The sequence below is a fragment of the Maylandia zebra genome, linkage group LG18 (assembly GCF_041146795.1).
Source record: "Maylandia zebra isolate NMK-2024a linkage group LG18, Mzebra_GT3a, whole genome shotgun sequence".
NCBI classification, from domain to species: domain Eukaryota; kingdom Metazoa; phylum Chordata; class Actinopteri; order Cichliformes; family Cichlidae; genus Maylandia; species Maylandia zebra.
Genome location: NC_135184.1, coordinates 15,628,509 through 15,654,732, shown reverse-complemented (window position 1 = coordinate 15,654,732; position 26,224 = coordinate 15,628,509). Strand labels below are relative to the sequence as shown.

Sequence of the window (26,224 nt, the reverse complement as noted above, 5' to 3'; positions counted from 1 at the left end):
CCATTGACCCCTCAAAACTTTATTTTTCTTACTTATGATTAACTAGAGTGATATTTGTTGCCAGTGTGCACTCATTGCTCCACAATCTCTTCATACCTGCTGTCATAGAGCTGTTAACATAAACATAATATCACTGCAGGCTACAGTATGTTCTTTTGGATTTCGAAAGAGGGGAATCTCTAGGACAATTGGAAAATCGTGTCCTCAATTGATACTTAAGTACATTTTTTTTTTTTTTAGTAAACAATTCCAAACAAATTCGCAGAAACCTATCCTGGGGGAGGAGCAAAGGTCTGTTCATTATAGCAGGCCTGAAACTTTCCTTCAGATGAATCTGTGCTGGTTAACTGAATCAGTCATGGAGCTGCTGCTGCCGATACTTCTTGGCTTTCTTGCTTGTCTGGTCGGAGGGCTGTACCTTCTCGGAGTGTTCAGACAGCGGCGACCAGGAGAACCCCCCCTCGATAAAGGGCTCATTCCTTGGTTGGGTCATGTCTTAGAGTTTCGCAGGAACACCTTGAAGTTCCTAGAGAGAATGAAGAAGAAGCACGGTGATATATTTACAGTACAGCTGGGAGGGTTTTATATTACATTTGTCCAGGACCCTTTTTCATTTGGGGGATTCATTAAGGAGAGTCGGGACAAACTGGACGCTCGAAAGGTTGCTCTGCATCTGGCGCACAGAGTGTTTGGATATAAAGCTGTTGAAGGGTGGCACGGTATTCTCCGCATTACCAGCAACAAGCACCTGAAGGGGGAAAGTCTGCAAGAACTGACCCAGTCTTTTATGAGTAATTTGCAGAACATGATGTTGCACAACATTGGATCAGCTGCAGAGGACAGGACCTGGAAAGAAGATGGACTGTTCAGGTACAGCTACAATGTTGTTTTCAGAGCTGGATATTTGGCCTTGTTTGGCAATGTGCCACCCAAGTCAGAACAAAGTGAGGAGAAAGCCAAAGAGAAAGACAGAGCTGAATCAGAAGCTTTGTTTCAGGAGTTTCGTAAATATGACCAGCTCTTCCCCAGACTGGCGTATGGGGTCCTCCCACCGATGGAAAAGTTGGCTGCAGAGAGGTTGAAGGCATACTTCTGGGATGTTCTGTCAATACTGAAAATGAAAACCAAGGACAATATCAGTGGCTGGGTGTGGGACATACAGCAGGGTAAAGAGGAGATGGGCATCGATATGTCAATGATAAACAGATACATGTTTGTGCTTCTTTGGGCCTCTCAGAGCAACACAGGGCCTTCTTCATTCTGGCTGCTGCTCTTCCTCATGAAACACCCAGAAGCCATGAAAGCAGTGAAGGAAGAAGTGGATAAAGTTCTGAAAGAATCTGGACAGGAGGTCCGGCCTGGTGGTCCTATGGTCAACCTGACCCGTGAAATGCTGTTGAAAACACCGATCCTGGACAGTGCTGTCGAAGAGAACCTCCGACTCACTGCTGCACCCCTCCTCACCAGGGCAGTGATAAAGGACATGACCTTCAAGATGGCTGATGGGCAAGAATATTTACTTCGCAAGGGTGACAGAATTGCAATCTTTCCTTTCAGTTCTGTCCACCATGACCCAGAGATCCATCCTGAGCCGCATTCATTCAAATATGACCGCTTCCTGAATCCAGACGGGACCAGGAAAACTGATTTTTACAAAGCAGGAAAGAAGGTAAAATATTACACCATGCCCTGGGGATCTGGGGTCTCCATGTGCCCTGGCCGTTTCTTTGCCACCAATGAGCTGAAACAGTTTGTTTTCCTCATGTTGGTCTATTTTGAACTTGAGCTGATAAATCCTGATGAGAAGATTCCTGAAACTGACCTCAGTCGATACGGATTTGGAACGATGCAACCTGTCAGAGATGTCCAGTTCAGATACAGACTCAGATATTAAGCCAATCAGATAAAAACAAAAGTCTTATCTTTAAACACCTTTTTTTGTATAATTCTTTGGATGATACATGGAGACTTATAAAATGAAGCATGGGAACACATGTATTGCAGATTTTCCGTTACATTTTCCATATCCAAATTAAGTAGAATTTTTCTGAAAATCAGTGCCAGCCGTCCATCTCCTTCTATTTATCCAGTCCAGGATTGCAGTGGAATTGGAGCCTTTTCCAGCTGTTATAGGGCAAGAGGCTGGATACACAATGGAGAGAAAACAGATTTGTTTTTTTGTTGTTAAAATTTCAGATTTTTGAATTTTTTTTTTGATTCTGCTTCTGCACACTTTGTTACTCTGTGAACAAGTCTTTAATTGGAATAAGTCTACATGTGTATTGCATTTGTACTGGTCTCATTACATATGTATATCTGTGCATTTAGTCTGGTTTGTTGAGGTTAGCAAAGAGTTTCATATGGAGTTCTCTTGTTTTCTTTGATTTGATTTGTTATATTTGTTATTTCTAGGGCTTTGTATCTTCTTCAGTTTTACCCATTGCCATGCAGAACTGCACACATCTGCAAGCCACATGGTCTGTTTTGTCATTTGCATTATCTATAACTGAACTGACTCCTCCCAGGTGCCAGCTTCTTTATTTTGATAGTGCAGCAGTCAAAAGTATATAGAAAAGAGGGGAGTGATAACAGGGAAAGACACACAGCAAAGGGCCAACATTGAGCTGTATAGAATATGGTCACCTGCTCAGCCAGTGGGGTTTAATCTCGGAATTCAAAACAATAAAGTCATGACCCAAACCTTTTTTATCTCTTGTGCAGAAAATTACCCGAGTCGAACTTGTTTTCTTAATAGAATGAACTAGAACAACAGCTGATGTCAATGTCCAACCCACTTGTCCTCATTTTCCTGATACCTGCCGTCTGAGTTGTATGTTTTGAGAGAGGGGAGACAACCCCCCACCCCCACCCCCACCCCGCAAATTGCATACATATGCAATTACAAGGAGAGCATCACAAAACAAGTTAAAAAGGGTCACATATAACCAGGCTGAACAACAACAACCCAAATTCATCAAGAATCTAATATGGAATCGCGTCATACTGTATCACTGTCATCAGGTGGGGTCAATGCAAAGCAAACATAGCCTATGTTTCACCTGATGGGGTAAAATGTTGCTGTCGATCTGTGACTGTAGACATTAAAAAGTCCATAGGAAAGATGGTAGCTGATTAAACAAGTGCACACACGCATGCGCATACAGTGACATTTTATACCTTCTCCAGAACACTGTATATACTATGGCCAAAAGTTTCGATCATGATGCTGATCCAGAATTCTTCCCTTTTTATATAAAAATAAAGTAATAAAAATTTAAAAAAAGCAATAAATATAAAATAATGTATTTATGATGATTCAATTTGTACAATATTTAAACCGTAGAGATACAATAATTTTTCTGCTGAAGAATCATCATTTTGTTATATTTGAAATATAAATCTAATATAATCTGTATTTTCTTTAAAATACTGTGTGTGTGTGTGTGTGTGTGTGTGTGTGTGTGTGTGTGTGTGTGTGTGTGTGTGTGTGTGTGTGTTTGAATATCGTAATTATAATAAGAGCTACAAACCTCTGACACCCTTACCCAGTTAGCTAGCGGCTAATGACTACCACTACTTCTGTAGTTAATAAAAGGACAGGTAATGTTTTGTTGCTCTGTCGCTCAGTGCACATACAACAATGCTCATTTGTTTCAATTCATCAGTTGCCACAAGAGAACTTAACCATGTGTACATAACAAACGAATACTCCTGTGGGCTGTAGACTATAGTCAGTGTTGGGAAGGTTACTTTTAAAATGTATTACACGACAGATTATAGAATACATGCCCCAAAATGTATTCTATAATGTATTCTGAATACTTTGGATTACTTAATATATTATCATGCTGTTTACAACTACGTGAATGTACTATAGGGCTTTGGAGCGTGATGTCACGGGGGTGGGCGTGGAAAGGATTTTGGCCCGATCCGCCATTTTGGGGGTCTAGCGCAAGTGAAAAGGGAGCACACACAACAGCCACGGTTCGTATTTGCTGTGTGGTCGGCTGCAATGTTCGATCGCACGACCGGCAAGAGAATAAGCTTGAAAATGGTTTATCTTTTCATTCTTTCCCAACCTGGAAGCAACATGAGCGGCTTGTGTATCGATGTTAGCAAACGAAGGCGTCTAGCCTGGATAGCAGCTGTGAGACGAGCTGACGTGCAGTTCTCTTCCATCTCCAAATATCTGTTGGTGCTCCAGACATTTTCATTCCGGTAAGTTCTAAATATGTTCATATCACTCTTTATAGCCTATTAGTTTTATTTTCGATGCGCTCTGAGCTCATAGCAAATTAGAACAAACATCCTACTGAGTGATTTTGCAGAACTACCGTCTATTTATAGAGTTGCTAATTATTTGGCATTATTGCAGCAAACCAGCCGATGAAATGGATGAAACATCATGACTGAGTTCCAGCGCTACACGAGGGACCTGCTTCAAACAAACCACCATGCCAATCAGATTACTTCTTCCATGTGAGGGTGAAGAGGTGACCCTCCTGGATAAGATGGTGAAGGTTTGCTGCGTTTGGTGAACAGTGTGATAATAAAACCAGGGAAAAATGAAACCTGCTCCTGTTAAATATTCTTAAGTATTGTGCTGTTAAAATTGCTGTATTTTTTCAAAAGATACAGTAAATAAAGTAATGTTAGTAGTGGGTGATATCATGTAAACACTCATGATTTTGTGTAAACATTTTGTCATTTGTAAACTGTAAATGACATGGATTTTACACTGTTACTGATGTGATGTTCTATAAAGTGGTTTTAATAAAAAAAAAAAAAAGGCAAAATTATTTTGTTTCTTTATTCAAGTTTTGAACAGCGGGACTCAGTCAGTACATATTCAGTAAATGCAAATTATTTACACAGCAGTGCACTACAGGCATACATCTAGACCCCTAGATAAAACATTATTGCATTATAGCAGTGACAACTCCTCCACAGTAGCAGGTGGGATTTTTCTGTTATGAGGACGGCTCCTTTTACCTGTCACTACAGATGGTCTGTGTATGTTTTGATCAAGAGCCTTTTTTTGGGCAGCTGAAGAGAAGTCGTCTATCTTATGGCCAACCTCTGGCTGTATCTTGGTAATATTACCCAGCAAAACCCAGTATGCAGGTTCATCTGTAACAGTCCTTGTGCCACAGATCAACACTGTTCCGTCTACTTTAGACAGAAGAGCAGCGACGTGGGTGCAGGTCTCTGCGACTCCGGCCATACAGCTGCAGTGGGCGGCTTCAACCTCCCCTGTGATGCTCACAGTGACCCATGGCTGCAATGCTGGTTCATTCAGTCTTTGAGAGAGCAGCACCTGAAACACACACAGACAAAGTTCATTTAAAGACAAGAACTATGAGCCAAGGCCAACACAAATGTGTTTTATCTACTTTATCATAAATGTAACAAAGTGTCTAGAAAGTTAGCACATACATGTAATTATGCATTTCTTTATGTATCCATCTATAGAGCGCTGCAGGTTATAGTCTAAATCTGTCTGTTCTCTGTCAGAAACCTGCCTGCAGAAAATGAACCTAAAGTATGTAATGCAAGGATGTCATCACTTTAGAGATGGAGAAAGCATAAAGTGACAATTATGAATCACTTAATATGATAAGGAGATTCTGCAGGTCATTAATCAATGTATAAAACTAAAATAAAAAGTATTTTTAGTGACACAGGATACAAATATGGAAGCAAGATGTATAATTAGGATTATTTATAATAAATATGTAATAATAAATAATAAATAAATAATAAAAATGTGATTTATTACTGTCACTGAAGGTCCGCGGCTCCGAACGTAGTAAAGGGACCTCTGGCTAATATGGTAATTCTGTGTCGGGCTCGTAGCCGAAAATTAGTTTTACTTTGTTGTCTGGGTCAACTTTGCTTGCGAGAGACAGAGAGAGGCGTTGAAAGGCTGCTCCAACAGAACTTATTGTTTTTGGAGGAAAACACGAACACGGTGTACAGTCGAGTCTTAATAGCTTACTTACAACTGGGCTCCTCAGGCACTCTTCTTGGCTGCAGTGGTTATTATTATATTTACATGCTTCCAGCTCCCGTTTTTGCTTGATGACAGCTTTTACTTTTACTTTTTCTCCCTCCCTCGCTCACAGACACATAACGTGTATGGCAGTCCATTCTCCCTGCAGCACGGACTACACTGCCTATGATGCTACATTCTTTAGAGCTATACCTGTAGCATTCTGCCTGTTAGCTTAGCACAACAACAACAAAAAGGCGCTCTCTCACCCAGGAAACACGCAGAGAGAGAGCGTCACCCTGTAACCATGGCAACCGTAACGCTGCCGCCTGGAACAACAGAACATAGCTGTCGAACAAAACCCAAACAGTCCTGACCCGCGACAATATGAAACAGGGAAGTACCGCCGTGTAATCCATTTATTTCAACAAAGTAACTGTATTCTAAATACCACCTTTTTAAACGGTAACTGTAACGGAATACAGTTACTCATATTTTGTATTTACACACACATTAAAAAAAAGGCTCAAGAAAAGGGCACCCATCAGGAAAGGGGCAGATGCTCAAGCCCCTGCCGGCCCCTCTGCACATGTCTGGTAGATAGTCGAGACAGTCTGCTGAAGTTCAAAAATGATTGACTGGCTTTGCATGTTTTTACATATTTGATAAAGATTTCATTTCACTTTCTTTTGCAGTGATGAATCTGTGTTATTAAAAATGTCTTAACTGTTTTCATTAGTGGTGAGATTGAACTTTCCTGATGAGAGCACCAAAGGGATCAAGAAAACACGTGAAAGCGAAAAATCGATATGGTGCAACATCGGGTCAAGGTCACGGAGTTCAGGGGGAATTGCACTGTCGGAGTGTTTTTGTTGGTTTTGCTAAATGAACTTTACAAAAGATGGTTCACAGCATCAGTCATAGACCAAAGAACACTAAAGGCAAAGGCAAACAAAAACATGTCTGGCTTACTCCAATTAGACACAGAAACTGTCATGTTTTGGCCTTAAAGAGCAGCACTGAGCTGAACCACAGAAGACAAACTCCTTGTTTTTTTTTCTCCCCACGCTGTCCTAGAGATTATCTATGTGTGCGTGTTTTATGGTTGTAAAAAAAATCTGACCCTGATTTGCATTTGAAATCAGACTTGCCTTGTGTGAATGACCTTGAAATAATTTCTGTTCATGATTAATTTGTGTTTGAATGTCAAAATCCTTCTTATTATAACCTAAGTTATTAATCAGGCAAATGCATTTATTCTTACTATTTATCTGCAACTTCAGCAAAATTCACAAAAGCATTTTTGTAACTGAGGTTTCATCACTAAAGTGGTGAGCCAGCCATTCTGTGAATGGAATTTTTTAACCTGTAAAGCATGAACAATAAAATAACTGCCAAAAGTTTCTAATTTTATTTTTATTTTTAAACTGGAGTATGTATTTAAACTCCTGACATTCATTTTAAAATAAATTAAATATAAAATCACGTATATTAGTTTTCATTTGTATCATTCTTCTAAGATTCTGTGTTTTTGTACAATTTATTGTTTATTTTAAAAACATTGGGAATGTGGGAATCTGCTGCCATCTATTGGATTTTGTTGTTGGGAACAAGTAAAAGAATCTATGTCACTGAGTTGACTGAAGTCAGCCTATAACTTTGTTTTTGTTTGTTTTGGTTTTTTGAGTTTTAAAAGAGGCTCACATAAAACTCCAAAATCTGACATTTACAAAAAAAATTTATTTTGGAAAAAACAAAAAGCAAAAACTTGTAATGTACATAGAAAATTGAACTAAAAATTGAAACTGACTACGATATACATGAATCGTCTCAATTTCTAAGTGCACATGTCACATCAATTACAGAAAAAAAGGGAACATTCACAATAATAATTAATAACCAATAATCATAATTGTTGTTATCTTAAACAATGCCCATCAATATCATTTCTAACTGGATTTAATCTGATTGGTGATCTGCAAATTACTTAAAGAAGAAGAGTTATGATCAGAATGTGTTCAATATACATATACATGTCTAGAATATCAGTGCATTTGCATATTGAATTGTTACAGTTGACCAACACGTCAAAAACTTTAGATTTAAATCTGCTTCCATAGTTTGGAAGTGCTCATCAAACCATCTTGATCCAAAGAAAAAGAAAATCACAGTTTTATTTTCATCTGATTGGCTTAATATCTGAGTCTGAATCTGAACTGGACATCTCTGACAGGTTGCATCGTTCCAAATCCGTATCGACTGAGGTCAATTTCAGGTATCTTCACATCCGGATTCATCAGCTCAAGTTCAAAATAGACCAACATGAGGAAAACAAACTGTTTCAGCTCATTGGTGGCAAAGAAACGGCCAGGGCACATGGAGACCCCAGATCCCCAGGGCATGGTGTAATATTTTACCTTCTTTCCTGCTTTGTAAAAATCAGTTTTCCTGGTCCCGTCTGGATTCAGGAAGCGGTCATATTTGAATGAGTGCGGCTCAGGATGGATCTCTGGATCATGGTGGACAGAACTGAAAGGAAAGATTGCAATTCTGTCACCCTTGCGAAGTAAATATTCTCGCCCATCAGCCATCTTGAAGGTCATGTCCTTTATCACTGCCCTGGTGAGGAGGGGTGCAGCAGTGAGTCGGAGGGTCTCTTCAACAGCACTGTCCAGGATCGGTGTTTTCAACAGCATTTCACGGGTCAGGTTGACCATAGGACCACCAGGCCGGACCTCCTGTCCAGATTCTTTCAGAACTTTATCCACTTCTTCCTTCACTGCTTTCATGGCTTCTGGGTGTTTCATGAGGAAGAGCAGCAGCCAGAATGAAGAAGGCCCTGTGTTGCCTTGAGAGGCCCAAAGAAGCACAAACATGTATCTGTTTATCATTGACATATCGATGCCCATCTCCTCTTTACCCTGCTGTATGTCCCACACCCAGCCACTGATATTGTCCTTTGTTTTAATTTTCAGTATTGACAGAACATCCCAGAAGTATGCCTTCAACCTCTCTGCAGCCAACTTTTCCATCGGTGGGAGGACCCCATACGCCAGTCTGGGGAAGAGCTGGTCATATTTACGAAACTCCTGAAACAAAGCTTCTGATTCAGCTCTGTCTTTCTCTTTGGCTTTCTCCTCACTTTGTTCTGACTTGGGTGGCACATTGCCAAACAAGGCCAAATATCCAGCTCTGAAAACAACATTGTAGCTGTACCTGAACAGTCCATCTTCTTTCCAGGTCCTGTCCTCTGCAGCTGATCCAATGTTGTGCAACATCATGTTCTGCAAATTACTCATAAAAGATTGGGTCAGTTCTTGCAGACCTTCCCCCTTCAGATGCTTGTTGCTGGAATTGTGGAGAACAATGTGCTCCCCTTCAACAGCTTTGTATCCAAACACTCTGTGCACCAGGTGCACTGAAAACTTTCGAAAGTCCAGTTTGTCCCGACTCTCCTTAACGAACCCCCCAAATGAAAAAGGGTCCTGGACAAATGTAATATAAAACCCTCCCAGCTGTACTGTAAATATATCACCGTGCGTCTTCTTCATTCTCTCTAGGAACTTCAAGGTGTTCCTGCGAAACTCTAAGACATGACCCAACCAAGGAATGAGCCCTTTATCGAGGGGGGGTTCTCCTGGTCGCTGCTGTCTGAACACTCCGAGAAGGTACAGCCCTCCGACCAGACAAGCAAGAAAGCCAAGAAGTATCGGCAGCAGCAGCTCCATGACTGATTCAGTTAACCAGCACAGATTCATCTGAAGGAAAGTTTCAGGTCTGCTATAATGAGCAGACCTTTGCTCCTCCCCTCTGACAAGCCCAACGGGTTTCAGCTTTCCTGGAACTGATAACTAAATAGTCCTGGGGAAAAAAAGCAAAGGTCTCCTGAATACAAGCAACAATTCACATTGTGTTCAATCAACAATGTACTTTCGCGGAAGAATAATTTTCATCTTAATTGCTTATAATTACCGTTATGCAATCCGATAATATTCAAACATCCTTAAAATCAAGATCAACAACCCGTAAATGGTCTTTGAAGTCAGTGTCAAATTTCTCTGGAACTGAGTTCTTCAATCAGTTAACATCTGGCATGCAGCAGAATTCCATTCTCATCCGTTTATTCCCCGACGAAAGATCGGAGGTATCGAGGCCAGCTGATTTTCATTACAGACTGAATGTTTCATAGCACCAAACAAAGAAAGAAAAGAAAAACTGCAGATTTCTCAAGGCAAGCAAAACAAGCCAATACTCAGAAACTGTTTTGTCCAAAAGGGAAACTATTGAGCTGAAACATGTAGGAAGGACGCGTTTTACAGATTTTCCTGGAGATTATACATGTTCTAGTTTTATGGTTGCGATAACTAGAAAGAAAAAAGAAAAAAAAGCTGACTTCAGCCTGCATTTGAAAGCTCGCATGCATTGTGGGACTGACCCTGAAACCCATTACCGATCATAAATGATTAGAGATTTGTCTTTGAACGTTAAACTCTATTAATTTAATTGCACGCTGATCTACTGAATTCAGTGGGAATGTTGCGCCATCTAGTGGACTTTTGTTTTAATGGCGAACAACAAAAAGAATCAGCATAATTGAGTGCTTAACTGTTTTTCAGCTTTTATTTTATTTTATTTTATTTTATTTTTTAAAAGAAAACAGCACAGGTGTTAATCTAAACATCAACACAAGTGACAATGTGGCTTAGAAGCAGGGTATGCTGCTATATCAACTGTATAATGTAGCATATATGAACTGTATGTGAACTACATTAATTGTCTGCCATTAAACACAACTGTGCACATTTCTGTGTTACACTGTTTAACCGAAATAAATTTTATTAAAATAATCAAAAGAATATTGATTATTTGCTTCCTTCCTACTTCCCCGCTGGTCTTATGTTCTGGACTGTCTCATCGTTGCAGGGCCTGAAGCTTGGGTTTTGTCTGCTCTATGGATCAGTGTGAGTTGCTCTCTGAGTATTCTGGCTAAACTCACCTCTGGGTAATCTGGTGATCTTTCCACTGTCTGAGTTTGCTCATGCTCTTCAGTACTGTCATGTGCTGTAACTTTTTATAGCTACATATTACACCCTACGACTGGGTATGAAAAAGCTTCTTTTTCCTGTTATTGCCAAATAACTGTTAGAACAGCTTTCCAGTCTGAGTGTACTCTGTAGTTTCTTTAAACTGATATAGTTGTTATTGTTTTGCAGCCAACCACTTCCTTCCTTACCCTATTTTTTTTCCTATTGACTTATTGTTTTGGTTTAAACTGTAACATACTTACCCTGTATTTCAATGTACTTAGCATTGTGCAAAAAGAAACTTTATGTACGAAGGTGTGCAAGTGTATGAGATTGTTCAAATAAGTTCTTGAAATTCTTTAACACTTCTTTTGGCTTATAATAAAATATCTCCAGGATTAAATTGTCTGGCCCACTTATGTCCCACACCATGTAAAATGAGTTAGACATCCCTGACCTACAGCAATGACAGTATAGTAAACTGAAACAAAACCAGAGCACATTAACACATACAGAGAGTGCTCCAGCATATCCTTTGTAGACACACATTACTCTAGGTCACACTGGGTCGTGTTCCACATGTTGTGAAAATGCTAACAGGACCTCATCCACTTTCTCCGCCTTCTTGAGCTTGTAGGTCCAAGGCTTTCGAAGATGTTGCCTGTATTTACTACATTCTGTTTGAACGTAAACACAGTACAGCGGTTGCTGACGTTAGGCATGCATACGAGGGAACTGTTAAGTAGCACGCAGAATGTATCACGTAGATGCCGGCTTATTACTTCCTCCATAACTACAGGCTGCTGCTCGGAGGAGACGTAGATCTCCGCGGATAATTCTTTCACTGGTGCTTCCAGCTAACGACACCTTAAAGCAGGTAAGAGGGAGCCCTCTTCAGTTCGGTGGAAGTGTCTTTACGTGCTTTTTAAAGTGTAGCTCATCTTAACTCTAGAGTTGTTGCTTTTCCACATTTTTCTCCCGCACCACACGGAAAGGCCTCGCAGCTGAATAAAAATTCTTCCCTTTCAAAATATCTAATATTTAAATATAATACTACTTAAAAGTGTCGCGTCATATCAGGCACAGTTGTTTAATGTTAGGTCTGTGAAAGATGGGTCTAGTCCGTGCCCTTCATCTGTCACCTCTGAAGTTTTCATGTCCTGTTAATAGCGACTCTCGGACCTCTTTCGTGGGAACGACTTTTAAAGCCTGATTTTGGAGATTTTTTTTTGTGTGAGGCACAGCCTGATACTTCCTGACATGTTTCTCTATGCGTTTTATTGGTTTCTATCAGCACTGAATTAGCTTGCATGCTGTACTGCTACACGGCCAACAAACGTTTGAACTCAATCGACCTCGTTCTTGTTTCAGGCGAGATGTCTTCTTATGAGGAGAGTGAGTCCAAATTCTGGCGAAAGGCAAAGGAGAATCCATTTGTCCCAGTCGGTGAGTACATATTATGACAAGGACAAATAAAATATGTGCTCAGAAAAGTTTAAGTTTTGGGGTTTATTGAGTGAGTTTTCAGAGGATTTGGGGGATATGTTGCTGTCTTATTTTTGTTTTAGTGACTTTTGCTTTTTGCAGGGATGGCTGGATTTGTTGCTATTGTTGGCTACAGGCTGATGAAAATGAAAAGTCGTGGAGATACAAAAATGTCGGTGCACCTGATTCACATGCGTGTAGCTGCCCAAGGCTTTGTGGTGGGAGCAATGACTGTTGGTGGGTCATCTTTCAGTTCTTACTGCCAAACTGCAACCAGTTCTTTATTTGTGATTTGTGGTTTGAACCTGAAATCATAATACTATAAACACGAGTCATTTTACATGCTTCTTTTGTTTTGTTGTTGTTTTCAGGTGTCCTGTTCTCCATGTACAGAGATTACTTTGCAAAGCCTATTGAACAAGAACAGAAAGCAACCCAACCCAAGTGAACATGGCCTCTTGGACTCATATTTTATGTCCCTTAGTATTGCCTCATATTAAGGTGTGCACAAGATTTGTTTCACAGATGTCCTGACGAGAAGAAAATCTATATAGCCATTATGTTGAAACTGTGTGGAGAAAAAGGCTTTAATTCTGTAGCTTTTATGCAGTTTCATTGTAATGGTGAAGTTCTTTTATTTATTTTTTCACTTCAATTTAGCACTGGCTTCCGTGGAACAGCTATACACTGTGTAGCAGCCTTGTGTTTAAATAGTTGCCTTGTGAAGTTATTCTCTAAGCTAAGTTGTACACAAGTACAGGATGTCATTTTAGAGTTGTTGTTTTTTTAAGTGTTAAAGAAAAAAGGTTTTTTTTGTGTATGGATTTTGGTACCTTGATGTGTTTTGACTGTTAAATGTTGTCTTTGTGCCATTATATTGTTATTGATCACCCATCTTCTGGGTTGTGTAGTACACCTACAGCAGCTAAAACCCTTACAGTTAACAGGAAAGGCTCACAACACTGTAAACTAATGAACTCAGCAGCATGAAAGGACAGACTCTACAGTGATCATAAAGTTCTCCCCAAGTTTGAACCACAATATAACATTGCAGCTTTTTGTTGTTAGGGTCTTTTTTTAAGCTTCTCACTGATGACACACATTCTAACAGGTAATCTTCTAACCCTTTCCAATTCTACCAAATAAAGCTTCTTTTCTTTGCTCAGTCATATGCTGTTTCTATTCACTTTCTTATCAGCGAATGGCTGCCAACATTTTAAGCTGGAAAAATGCTTTGTCACTGTGACTTTGGAACCAGTGTGTAAACAGGCATTTCAATAATAATTGATAACCAATAATCATAATTGTTGTTATCTTAAAAAATTCCCATCAATACCATTTCTAATGTGTTTAATCTGATTGCTGATCTGCAAATTACATATGAAGAGTTATGATCAGAATGTGTTCAATATACATATACATGTCTAGAATATCAGTGCAATTGCATATGGAATCGTTACAGTTGACCAACATGTCAAAAATTTTAGATTTAAATCTGCTTCCATAGTTTCTATAATGTGCTCATCAAACCATCTTGATCCAAAGAAAAAGAAAAGCACAGTTTCATTTTCATCTGATTGGCTTAATATCTGAGTCTGAATCTGAACTGGACATCTCTGACAGGTTGCATCGTTCCAAATCCGTATCGACTGAGGTCAATTTCAGGTATCTTCGCATCCGGATTCTTCAGCTCAAACTCAAAATAGACCAACATGAGGAAAACAAACTGTTTCAGCTCATTGGTGGCAAAGAAACGGCCAGGGCACATGGAGACCCCAGATCCCCAGGGCATGGTGTAATATTTTACCTTCTTTCCTGCTTTGTAAAAATCAGTTTTCTTGGTCCCGTCTGGATTCAGGAAGCGGTCATATTTGAATGAATGCGGCTCAGGATGGATCTCTGGATCATGGTGGACAGAACTGAAGGGAAAGATTGCAATTCTGTCACCCTTGCGAAGTAAATATTCTTGCCCATCAGCCATCTTGAAGGTCATGTCCTTTATCACTGCCCTGGTGAGGAGGGGTGCAGCAGTGAGTCGGAGGGTCTCTTCAACAGCACTGTCCAGGATCGGTGTTTTCAACAGCATTTCACGGGTCAGGTTGACCATAGGACCACCAGGCCGGACCCCCTGTCCAGATTCTTTCAGAACTTTATCCACTTCTTCCTTCACTGCTTTCATGGCTTCTGGGTGTTTCATGAGGAAGAGCAGCAGCCAGAATGAAGAAGGCCCTGTGTTGCCCTGAGAGGCCCAAAGAAGCACAAACATGTATCTGTTTATCATTGACATATCCATTCCTGTCTCCTCTTTACCCTGCTGTATGTCCCACACCCAGCCACTGATATTGTCCTTTGTTTTAATTTTCAGTATTGACAGAACATCCCAGAAGTATGCCTTCAACCTCTCTGCAGCCAACTTTTCCATCGGTGGGAGGACCCCATACGCCAGTCTGGGGAAGAGCTGGTCATATTTACGAAACTCCTGAAACAAAGCTTCTGATTCAGCTCTGTCTTTCTCTTTGGCTTTCTCCTCACTTTGTTCTGACTTGGGTGGCACATTGCCAAACAAGGCCAAATATCCAGCTCTGAAAACAACATTGTAGCTGTACCTGAACAGTCCATCTTCTTTCCAGGTCCTGTCCTCTGCAGCTGATCCAATGTTGTGCAACATCATGTTCTGCAAATTACTCATAAAAGACTGGGTCAGTTCTTGCAGACCTTCCCCCTTCAGATGCTTGTTGCTGGAATTGTGGAGAACAATGTGCTCCCCTTCAACAGCTTTGTATCCAAACACTCTGTGCACCAGATGCACTGCAAACTTTTGAAAGTCCAGTTTGTCCCGACTCTCCTTAATGAACCCCCCAAATGAAAAAGGGTCCTGGACAAATGTAATATAAAACCCTCCCAGCTGTACTGTAAATATATCACCGTGCTTCTTCTTCATTCTCTCTAGGAACTTCAAGGTGTTCCTGCGAAACTCTAAGACATGACCCAACCAAGGAATGAGCCCTTTATCGAGGGGGGGTTCTCCTGGTCGCCGCTGTCTGAACACTCCGAGAAGGTACAGCCCTCCGACCAGACAAGCAAGAAAGCCAAGAAGTATCGGCAGCAGCAGCTCCATGACTGATTCAGTTAACCAGCACAGATTCATCTGAAGGAAAGTTTCAGGTCTGCTATAATGAGCAGACCTTTGCTCCTCCCCTCTGACAAGCCCAACGGGTTTCAGCTTTCCTGGAACTGATAACTAAATAGTCCTGGGGAAAAAAAGCAAAGGTCTCCTGAATACAAGCAACAATTCACATTGTGTTCAATCAACAATATACTTTCGCGGAAGAATAATTTTCATCTTAATTGCTTATAATTACCGTTATGCAATCCGATAATATTCAAACATCCTTAAAATCAAGATCAACAACCCGTAAATGGTCTTTGAAGTCAGTGTCAAATTTCTCTGGAACTGAGTTCTTCAATCAGTTAACATCTGGCATGCAGCAGAATTCCATTCTCATCCGTTTATTCCCCGACGAAAGATCGGAAGTATCGAGGCCAGCTGATTTTCATTACAGACTGAATGTTTCATAGCACCAAACAAAGAAAGAAAAGAAAAACTGCAGATTTCTCAAGGCAAGCAAAACAAACCAATACTCAGAAACTGTTTTGTCCAAAAAGGAAACTATTGAGCTGAAACATGTAGGAAGGACGCTGTGAGATTATTCTGTTATCATATGTTATCTTATATCTGTAGTTAAAGTAGTTGAATTATGTTAACTGCTGTAGGTCATATAATATCCTTTAGTCTAGATTGTGTGCTGTGTATGTAGCTTATTTTCCATTATATTTTTGGGTTAAAAGAATGTGACCATTTTTGGATTTGTTAGACAGGTGTGCATTACCCTGTACCCTTGATCTGCTGTGAATGTGTTACACTGTTTCTTGACATTTCATACTGCTGAATCATGAAGAGAATGTTGTGTGCAGAGGACCTTGTGCCGATAATAGAAGAGACAGACCACATTCCATACCCCCACCTTTACAGAGAGCAGAAAGACAGGGAGCCGAGGTCATAACTTAGGCGCTGTAACAGAGAAAGAATGTGAATGTTTAGGCTTTTACGACTAGGTGGGGGCCACTAGAGGCTATAAGAAGCTGAGTAACCCGTCACCATTTTGAGATTTGCTGTGACCCTCTTCATGCATGTCTCCCCATCATGATGGCTTATGCTCATAAGTGTTGAATTGTATGGAAATAAAAGAATTGTTGATTGAGCATTTATACACCGAGTATTGTCCTTCCTTAAGCCCAAAGAGTAAAAGAATTGGGAGATTTCAACAACGCGTTTTACAGATTTTCCTGGAGATTATACATGTTCTAGTTTCATGGTTGCGATAACTAGAAAGAAAAAAGAAAAAAAAAAGATCACTTCGGCCTGCATTTGAAAGCTCGCATGCATTGTGGGACTGACCCTGAAACCCATTACCGATCATAAATGATTAGAGATTTGTCTTTGAACGTTAAACTCTATTAATTTAATTGCACGCTGATCTACTGAATTCAGTGGGAATGTTTCGCCATCTAGTGGACTTTTGTTTTAATGGCGAACAACAAAAAGAATCAGCATAATTGAATGCTTAACTGTTTTTCAGCTTGCCATTTATTTTATTTTATTTTTATTTTTTATTTTTTTAAAAAGAAAACAGCACAGGTGTTAATCTAAACATCAACACAAGTGACAATGTGGCTTAGAAGCAGGGTATGCTGCTATATCAACTGTATAATGTAGCATATATGAACTGTATGTGAACTACATTAATTGTCTGCCATTAAACACAACTGTGCACATTTCTGTGTTACACTGTTTAACCGAAATAAATTTTATTAAAATAATCAAAAGAATAGAATATTATAGGGATGCTTAGCCTAATATGTGCAAATTTATGTGTACTTTGATAGTTTGCATATCACAAAGATATAAAAGTGATATAAGTGAATGATATCAGTTTCCCAGAGGTGCAGATAGTTACAGATTAAATCTCAGCCACCGTCCCCAAATGGCTGAGGATAGCCTTAACAACACAAAACCTTTAAGTCTGGCAACCATCTGTTTTTTAAGGTCAATATAGAATCCTGATAGCTCAGCAGGGCAGTTTCTCAATACCAGATGAAAATCGGTTGAATGTATGTAAATTCCAATTCTTACATATGGTGAATTTTGGATGGAAATTTTAAATTCATTCATTAATCCTGGGGATGGCCATTGATAAAGCCCTTTTCAGAAGAAATTCCCAATTCGCTAAACTCTCAAAATTTGCAAAAAAAAAAAGAAAAGAAAAGAAAGAATTAATACTGAGCTTCCCTTGCAGTTTTCCACTTCATTATTAGGAAATATCGATTTTCAGCTGAGACACCCTGATGAATGCATATTTGGTGCTCTGATATGTGTGTAAAAAAGCACTCATGTGATATTGGTTGCAAAGGAGGAATAGTTGATATACTGGCCACAGGAAGTTAAATATGGGGCTGCCAAGCAGAAAGAAAAGAAATAGACCACAGAGAGATTCATGGATGTAGTGATAAAGGACATGGAGAGGGTTGGTGTGACAGAAGAGGGTAAGATCAAGGCAGATGATCCACGGTGGCCAACCCCAAAGGGATCACTAAAAGAAAAAGAAGAAGAAGAGAATTCTAAAAGTAGTTAGAGGTTTGTACCTTTGGGATTTCAAATCCATAAATAGGTCTTCCTCTGCACTATGCCATAAACTTAGTTTTGCCTAGCTTGTTTCCTACTTCCCTGCTGCTCTTATGTTCTGGACTGTCTCATCTTTGCAGGGCCTGAAGCTTGGGTTTTGTCTGCTCTATGGATCAGATATGTAGCCTCCGTGCTGCTCACCAGGCTACCCATTTCTAACCACTGGGAGGATTTCTTGATGTCACCCACTTCAGCTATTGAGTCTCACAGAGGTGGAGATATTCATTCGTTACAGGATCTGATAAGAAACCCTTAAGTTAAATTTTGCACAGGGTCCCCTTGTGGTTAAGAACGGCCTTAGCAACACGAGAAATTTAGTTCTGGCATTTGTCTCATTTATTAGAGCTAATATAAACAATTATGTCACCCACTTCCACTACGTCCCAGTGATATATCCCAGAGACTTGGTTTTCCACTATATTTTTTTTATTCCTTCCCATCATCATCTGTCATCCCTCTGATGAACTCCTTATTTCATCCCCCATTGTGGATCCCACCCTTGCTAAACCTTACCCTATCTCTTTTTTATTGCAACAATGTATAGTCTTAGGGTGCTGGACTTTGCATTATGTCTTCATATCTGTTTTATCTATGTCCTCCTGTGGCTGGTAGGCCATATATGTAAGGCTGACTAAGCTCACTTCAGGAGATGTTTGTATCTAGCTGACATCCTCAGTATCTCCATCGTGATTTTCACTGACTTGTGGTCTAGGAACTTGTAGCCATCTACTGTAGGAAGGCTTTCTGACAATCACCAGAGTTACTATATCTTTAGGACATCCTGATATCCTTGCAGTAGATCCTGGTGAGGTCGATTTGTGATTTGATGTCTTGTTTCCTCTTTGTGTAAAGCTTGGTGTCTGCTTCTAAATCTGTATCTGTATCGAGTCTTTGCAATGAGCTGGATCACGGGGTTCAGGTCTGTGCTAAACAGCATCAGTGACTTGTCCTGGTCACTGATAAGAGTTATAGTATAATAGTATATTAGTCATTAGTTCTTAAAATAAATCTTTTTTGAAATCATGAGAATCTTATGGGTTGTATAGCACAAAGGACTTCAGAGGGTATTAGACTAAAGCTCTAAAAGGAAATGGGAATGAATATGAACCATGTTTATTTAATTGTGCTGTCATAAGGTTGTCTGGAAGGCCGATTGCTGCTCTCCCACTTTTGTATCTCTACTTTAATCTCCTGTGTACACTCTGTTCTGGCATATAATTGGTGGTAACTGGACCATAATTGCATGAAGGAAATACCACAGGCTCATTAGGACTTGAAAGATTCTTTTGATGTTCATTCTCAAGAAAGCTGAACACAGCGCAGAAGCTTTTGGAGAGGCACGGCCAACTACTATTGTTAAGAAACAAACAATTTATTCCTCTGCTTCAGATAACGGGCTTGTTTGGGGTGTAATTTACAAAAAGTAAAGTGCAGTGAAATCTTTTACATCAGGAATATAGGCAACTATTTTTTGATACAACAACAAACCAATCATAGTATATAAATTGAGTTGATGATATTAAATTCATCATAATAAGTAATTTTCTAATCAAATACTGTGATTTATTCTGGCACAGTGAAGCCTCCACAGTTCTCGTTCTCAGTGTATTGTTATTAGATGGAGAGGTTGGGTTCACAGAGTTCTTTTTCTTTCCTTTTTTTTTGTTCCAGCAGCATCATGGAACAGCATATGCAGCACGTTGCAGGCGTTGCACGTGACTTGAGGCCACAGTTACGTCATCCCCGAGATTAACACGAGAAGCAAAAGGATTCCCTTACACCTACTTCCGCGACCGGTTAAATAGAGATTAGTTCACACCATACAGCTCTCTCGCTTCGTTAAAACTGCAACCCAATAACACACATTAGAAAACAACAGGCAGAGAGCTATTTTGCATCATGTGTCCCCATTTTTACTTTTTATTCAAAGGCGTTTTACCGATCTCACGTTGCATTTAGGACACCTCGGAAACAAAACGTTTCCTTACAGCAATTCAGTGAATTAGTGTCAGGCGTGGCTCTTTTGTAGCCCCACCTCCTCACATGACCAGGAGAACAAATCGAGTGGGAGGGGTCATCATGATGTCTATCATTGGCTATCCGATTGTTAAGTGATGACGTGACGAATCCTACTTCCGGGCCTAAAGTAGTCTGCGTTTAATATGACTTTTGTGTTGTTAACATGTTTAATGTTATGTATTTTCTTCTATTTAATCTCAAAAAGCTCCCAAAACAGTCAGTGATCACTGTTGACCTCCCTCGGCTTTTATTACCACTAATCATTTATTTAAGCTCAGTTTTTAAAACCTTACGATACAGCCCAGCCCATGCAGCATATATGAATGACTAACTATCTCAGTTGTTCTCCTGGCTGAAGTTTGGTCCTTTTACAGCATCCTGCCATGCGATTACATTTGTTCCTGACCACCGAGAACACTCACGTTAACTTTTATCGAGTGGAAAAAAAGTTTGCTTGTTTATATTATGCTAACATAGCTGTGTCGCTAGCGGTCACGTAGCACATCATTATATACCAGCTAGCCAAACTTCAGTAACCCTACAAACGTCACTGCTGTTTAGTTTTCTGTCTTCATTTATGTTGGAAGTGATAGCAGAGCTGTACGTTTTCATTTGTTTCCAAAACCCCGCAGTCAGGACATGCTATATTGTATTTAGATAGAAGCTAGCGAGCTAACTATCTGCTAACTTCTAACTCCGTTAAATGTCATAAATTCCGTTTTCATGGATGCCTGGATGTTAAACTCAATTGTTACACCTGGTAGAGCAGAACGCTGATCATTTTATTAAAGATGAAAGACTTTAGACAGTTTTTCAACTCTCAGTAATGCCATAGTGATCGTTTGATATATGGACCTGCAGCGGAGTTTAGGTCCAGACATGGCTAGTGACGTCAGACTGAACAACCGGATTGAATTTACTACTCTATGTAATGTTTATACATCTCTCTCTCTCTCTCTCTCTCTCTCTCTTTTTAAACTTTTAGTTCTTGCCGTTCTGTTAGCCGAGCCACCAGAGTGCACCAGTTGTCCTTGTCTTTATACAGTCATGGAGCCTCTTATTCAGAATTCATTTAAGCATTTTCTTTGTAATCTCATCAAGATTTTCGATCTTTTACATTACTAACATCCCCCCCCCCCCCCCCCAACAAAAAAACAACAACAACATCAAAATATTTAATTATTATTAAATAGTGATAAAGGGTGGCATGGTGGTTCACAGCAGGTTCACTTCTGTGTGGCGCTTACATGTTCTTCCAGTATCGAATGACTTATCATTTCAGTTTAAACTGTAACATACTTACCCTGTATTTCAGTGTACTTAGCATTGTCCAAAAAGAAACTTGATGTACGAAGGTGTGCAAGTGTATGCGATTGTTCAAAAAGGTTCTTGAAATTCTTTAACACTTCTTTTGCCATATAATAAAATATCTCCAGGATTAAAGGGTCTGGCCCACTTATGTCCCACACCATGTAAAATGAGTTTGACATCCCTCAAACACAGAGGAGCTCCCTGACTCGTCCGCCAAACTTCTGTTTGCTGATTTCTCATCAGTGTTCAACACTCTGCAGCCTCATATCCTGGCCACTAAACTTTCCTCCTGATTTCACCTGGATGATCAGCTAATCCTGTGAATATTGGACTTTTTGACCAACAGGACTCAGAAAGTTCGGGTCAACAACTCTCTTTCCGGTCTCCGTTCCACCTCCACTGGCTCCCCCCAGGGCTGTGTGCTCTCCCCCCTGCTCTTCATCCTCTACACCAATGACTGCAGATCCACACAGCCCAACTTTCACCTGGTGAGATATGCTGATGACAAGGTTCTCCTGTCACTGCTGTCAGGCCCCTCACAACACCATGGGCCCACTCTTCAGGAGTTTGTAGTGGTGTGACAGCTCCAAACTTGAACTGAATGTGAGCAAAACCAAAGAGATGGTGGTGACCTTCTCCAGTCCTATAGGCAGAGGGAGCTGGCTGCTTCAGTCCCCACCACCATCCATGGGAAGCCAGTGGAGGTAGTTGAGGAGTACAAATACCTGGGAACCATCTTTGACAACCTCCTGATATTCTCTGCCAACATAGAAGAGATTTTCAGAAGGTGCCACCAATGGCTGTACCTCCTTGGGAAACTCAACTCCTTTGGAGTCAGCACACCCATCATGATGACTTTTTACTATGCCTTCCTGGAAAGCATTATGACCTTTTCCATCACCTGGTGGATCCACTCCCTCAGCCTTCAGAAGAAGAACAGACTGCAGCACACTGCATCAGTGTGCTCTAAAATCATTGGCCTGCCTGTCAGAACTCTGGTACAGGTTTTCAGCCAACAGGCCCTTAGACAGGCAGCCTAAATCATCAATGACCCCTCTCACATTCTTCACCCCGCATTTCAATGGCTCCCCTCTGGGCGACGCCTCGGCTGCATTTCCTGCAGGAGAGGAGGAGAGCAACCTTTGTCCACAAAGCCACCCTGCTTTTTAACTCCAGCCAATAAGACCATTTTCCACACCCATAAACATAAACTACTCTACACTCTTTTTATACTGCCAACACTTTACTCACTTACAGTTATTTATTCAGCTTTCAGTCACTTTAATTTTAAATCTGTGTCATTTTAAAACTGTATATATACTGTATATTCTGTGTATTTATTATCTCACTACTATTGCCTGTTTATGACCTGTCCTTATCTTCAACGTCATGCTGCTCTATTGTGTCTTAATTGCCCCTTGGGGATAAATAGTCTTTCTGATTCTGATCCCTGACCAACAGCAATGACAGTATAGTAAACTGAAACAAAACCAGAGCACATTAACACATACAGAGAGTGCTCCAGCATATCCTTTGTAGACACACATTACTCTAGGTCACACTGGGTCGTGTTCCACATGTTGTGAAAATGCTAACAGGACCTCATCCACTTTCTCCGCCTTCTTGAGCTTGTAGGTCCAAGGCTTTCGAAGATGTTGCCTGTATTTACTACATTCTCTTGGAACGTGAACACAGCACAGCGGTTGCTGACGTCAGGCATGCGTATGAGGGAACTGTTATGTAGCACGCAGAATGTATCACGTAGATGCCGGCTTATTACTTCCTCCATAACTACAGGCTGCTGCTCGGAGGAGACGTAGATCTCCGCGGATAATTCTTTCACTGGTGCTTCCAGCTAACGACACCTTAAAGCAGGTAAGAGGGAGCCCTCTTCAGTTCGGTGGAAGTGTCTTTACGTGCTTTTTAAAGTGTAGCTCATCTTAACTCTAGAGTTGTTGCTTTTCCACATTTTTCTCCCGCACCACACGGAAAGGCCTCGCAGCTGAATAAAAATTCTTCCCTTTCAAAATATCTAATATTTAAATATAATACTACTTAAAAGTGTCGCGTCATATCAGGCACAGTTGTTTAATGTTAGGTCTGTGAAAGATGGGTCTAGTCCGTGCCCTTCATCTGTCACCTCTGAAGTTTTCATGTCCTGTTAATAGCGACTCTCGGACCTCTTTCGTGGGAACGACTTTTAAAGCCTGATTTTGGAGATTTTTTTTTGTGTGAGGCACAGCCTGATACTTCCTGACATGTTTCTCTATGCGTTTTATTGGTTTCTATCAGCACTGAATTAGCTTGCATGCTGTACTGCTACACGGCCAACAAACGTTTGAACTCAGTCGACCTCGTTCTTGTTTCAGGCGAGATGTCTTCTTATGAGGAGAGTGAGTCCAAATTCTGGCGAAAGGCAAAGGAGAATCCATTTGTCCCAGTCGGTGAGTACATATTATGACAAGGACAAATAAAATATGTGCTCAGAAAAGTTTAAGTTTTGGGGTTTATTGAGTGAGTTTTCAGAGGATTTGGGGGATATGTTGCTGTCTTATTTTTGTTTTAGTGACTTTTGCTTTTTGCAGGGATGGCTGGATTTGTTGCTATTGTTGGCTACAGGCTGATGAAAATGAAAAGTCGTGGCGATACAAAAATGTCGGTGCACCTGATTCACATGCGTGTAGCTGCCCAAGGCTTTGTGGTGGGAGCAATGACTGTTGGTGGGTCATCTTTCAGTTCTTACTGCCAAACTGCAACCAGTTCTTTATTTGTGATTTGTGGTTTGAACCTGAAATCATAATACTATAAACACGAGTCATTTTACATGATTCTTATGTTTTGTTGTTGTTTTCAGGTGTCCTGTTCTCCATGTACAGAGATTACTTTGCAAAGCCTATTGAACAAGAACAGAAAGCAACCCAACCCAAGTGAACATGGCCTCTTGGACTCATATTTTATGTCCCTTAGTATTGCCTCATATTAAGGTGTGCACAAGATTTGTTTCACAGATGTCCTGACTTTTTTTATGCACATGTCTTCTGTAAATAGCTGAAACTATTTGATGACACTGTGCATAGTAGGAGTTGTATTGATCCCATCAGATTTTTCTTGGTGTTATTATCCCTGATAGTTTGGGGGCATTACTGAAAGTTCATCTGCTCTTGCTGTGAGTGAAATCTCTACAAAATAACAAAATGAAAATGTATAAACTTTGCTGAACATGTGTGTTACTAAGTTGGGCCTGGATTAAAAATTAACCACCAAATGCTACATATTTATTTTTTCTCGTATCAGCTAACCATCCCTGTTCATTTCCTGTACTAATACTGGGATGTTTGCCAGATTAAAATTGATTGCACCTGAGCTCATATATTTCTAAATGAGCATCTCAGTGCATTTTGGGTATTTAAAGCCGTTCACAGCACTTGGCTGTCAGATGGAGCAGAGCCCTAAAGTAAAAAATAATGATAGTGATAAAATAACTGATACTGGTGGTGTTGAGCTATCTTATCCTATAGAAAAAAATCTATATAGCCATTATGTTGAAACTGTGGAGAAAAAGGCTTTAATTCTGTAGCTTTTATGCAGTTTCATTGTAATGGTGAAATTCTTTTATTTATTTTTTCACTTCAATTTAGCACTGGCTTCCGTGGAACAGCTATACACTGTGTAGCAGCCTTGTGTTTAATTAGTTGCCTTGTGAAGTTATTCTCTAAGCTAAGTTGTACACAAGTACAGGATGTCATTTTAGAGTTGTTTTTTTTAAGTGTTAAAGAAAAAGGGGTTTTTTTGTGTATGGATTTTGGTACCTTGATGTGTTTTGACTGTTAAATGTTGTCTTTGTGCCATTATATTGTTATTGATCACCCATCTTCTGGGTTGTGTAGTACACCTACAGCAGCTAAAACCCTTACAGTTAACAGGAAAGGCTCACAACACTGTAAACTAATGAACTCAGCAGCATGAAAGGACAGACTCTACAGTGATCATAAAGTTCTCCCCAAGTTTGAACCACAATATAACATTGCAGCTTTTTGTTGTTAGGGTCTTTTTTTAAGCTTCTCACTGATGACACACATTCTAACAGGTAATCTTCTAACCCTTTCTAATTCTACCAAATAAAGCTTCTGTGATTTGCTCAGTCATATGCTGTTTCTATTCACTTTCTTATCAGGGAATGCCTGGCATCATTTTAAGCTGGGAAAAATGCTTTGTCACTGTGACTTTGGAAAGTGTGTAAACAGGCATTTCCTTGATATTCTACCTGACGCGTGCCATGTATCGTGTTACATCCTGTACCGAAAAGAGCACACCTATCAATGGCATGCGTAAACATGCACAGATCCTGCTGTTATCTTCATTTAGTTGTCTTGCACAAAATTATGCAAAAACAGCATCAGTAAGAAAGGTGGTAGAGTGGTGACCTCAAACAGACTCCACATCTGAATGTATGTGAAGTGACACATAGTTAGGGTCCCGTGGCACGGGTGACTGCATAAGGTCCAGGGGCCCAAATCAGCCTGGCTCCAATCTGGACAAAGCTATCCAGTGGGATACTAGAAAATGCCAAGGAGTGCATATATTTTGAACTACAGAAGTTTTAATGCTTTGCCTATTCTTACAGATCCCCACCACCTAGTGTGATCCGTA

The 26,224-nt window shown here is 40.2% G+C and overlaps 5 protein-coding genes across 5 annotated transcripts; 3 read left to right on the top strand and 2 right to left on the bottom strand.

Annotated features, from left to right (window-relative positions):
• The first annotated feature begins 99 nt into the window (after positions 1 to 99).
• Positions 100 to 2,704, top strand: LOC101474730 (7-alpha-hydroxycholest-4-en-3-one 12-alpha-hydroxylase). The gene has a single exon (XM_076876836.1). It carries the CDS (start codon positions 329 to 331, stop codon positions 1,892 to 1,894), a length of 1,566 nt encoding a protein of 521 aa, XP_076732951.1. The 5' UTR covers positions 100 to 328; the 3' UTR covers positions 1,895 to 2,704.
• Positions 2,705 to 7,717: 5,013 nt separating this feature from the next.
• Positions 7,718 to 10,119, bottom strand: LOC106675939 (5-beta-cholestane-3-alpha,7-alpha-diol 12-alpha-hydroxylase). The gene is made up of 2 exons (XM_024806037.2): positions 9,965 to 10,119; positions 7,718 to 9,853 (listed from the first exon to the last, which is right to left on the bottom strand). Exon 2 carries the CDS (start codon positions 9,748 to 9,750, stop codon positions 8,185 to 8,187), a length of 1,566 nt encoding a protein of 521 aa, XP_024661805.2. The 5' UTR covers positions 9,751 to 9,853; positions 9,965 to 10,119; the 3' UTR covers positions 7,718 to 8,184.
• A 1,620-nt stretch (positions 10,120 to 11,739) lies between these two features.
• Positions 11,740 to 13,731, top strand: LOC112436504 (HIG1 domain family member 1A, mitochondrial-like). Its single transcript, XM_024806173.2, has 4 exons — positions 11,740 to 11,893; positions 12,388 to 12,462; positions 12,604 to 12,738; positions 12,873 to 13,731. The coding sequence occupies exons 2-4, from the start codon at positions 12,393 to 12,395 to the stop codon at positions 12,947 to 12,949; spliced, it is 282 nt and encodes a 93-aa protein (XP_024661941.1). The 5' UTR covers positions 11,740 to 11,893; positions 12,388 to 12,392; the 3' UTR covers positions 12,950 to 13,731.
• Positions 13,732 to 13,834: 103 nt separating this feature from the next.
• On the bottom strand, positions 13,835 to 16,019 carry LOC106676194 (5-beta-cholestane-3-alpha,7-alpha-diol 12-alpha-hydroxylase). Its single transcript, XM_024806172.2, has 2 exons — positions 15,864 to 16,019; positions 13,835 to 15,752 (listed from the first exon to the last, which is right to left on the bottom strand). Exon 2 carries the CDS (start codon positions 15,647 to 15,649, stop codon positions 14,084 to 14,086), a length of 1,566 nt encoding a protein of 521 aa, XP_024661940.2. The 5' UTR covers positions 15,650 to 15,752; positions 15,864 to 16,019; the 3' UTR covers positions 13,835 to 14,083.
• Positions 16,020 to 23,290: 7,271 nt separating this feature from the next.
• Positions 23,291 to 25,719, top strand: higd1a (HIG1 hypoxia inducible domain family, member 1A). The gene is made up of 4 exons (XM_014412259.4): positions 23,291 to 23,449; positions 23,944 to 24,018; positions 24,160 to 24,294; positions 24,429 to 25,719. The coding sequence occupies exons 2-4, from the start codon at positions 23,949 to 23,951 to the stop codon at positions 24,503 to 24,505; spliced, it is 282 nt and encodes a 93-aa protein (XP_014267745.1). The 5' UTR covers positions 23,291 to 23,449; positions 23,944 to 23,948; the 3' UTR covers positions 24,506 to 25,719.
• Positions 25,720 to 26,224: the final 505 nt, after the last annotated feature.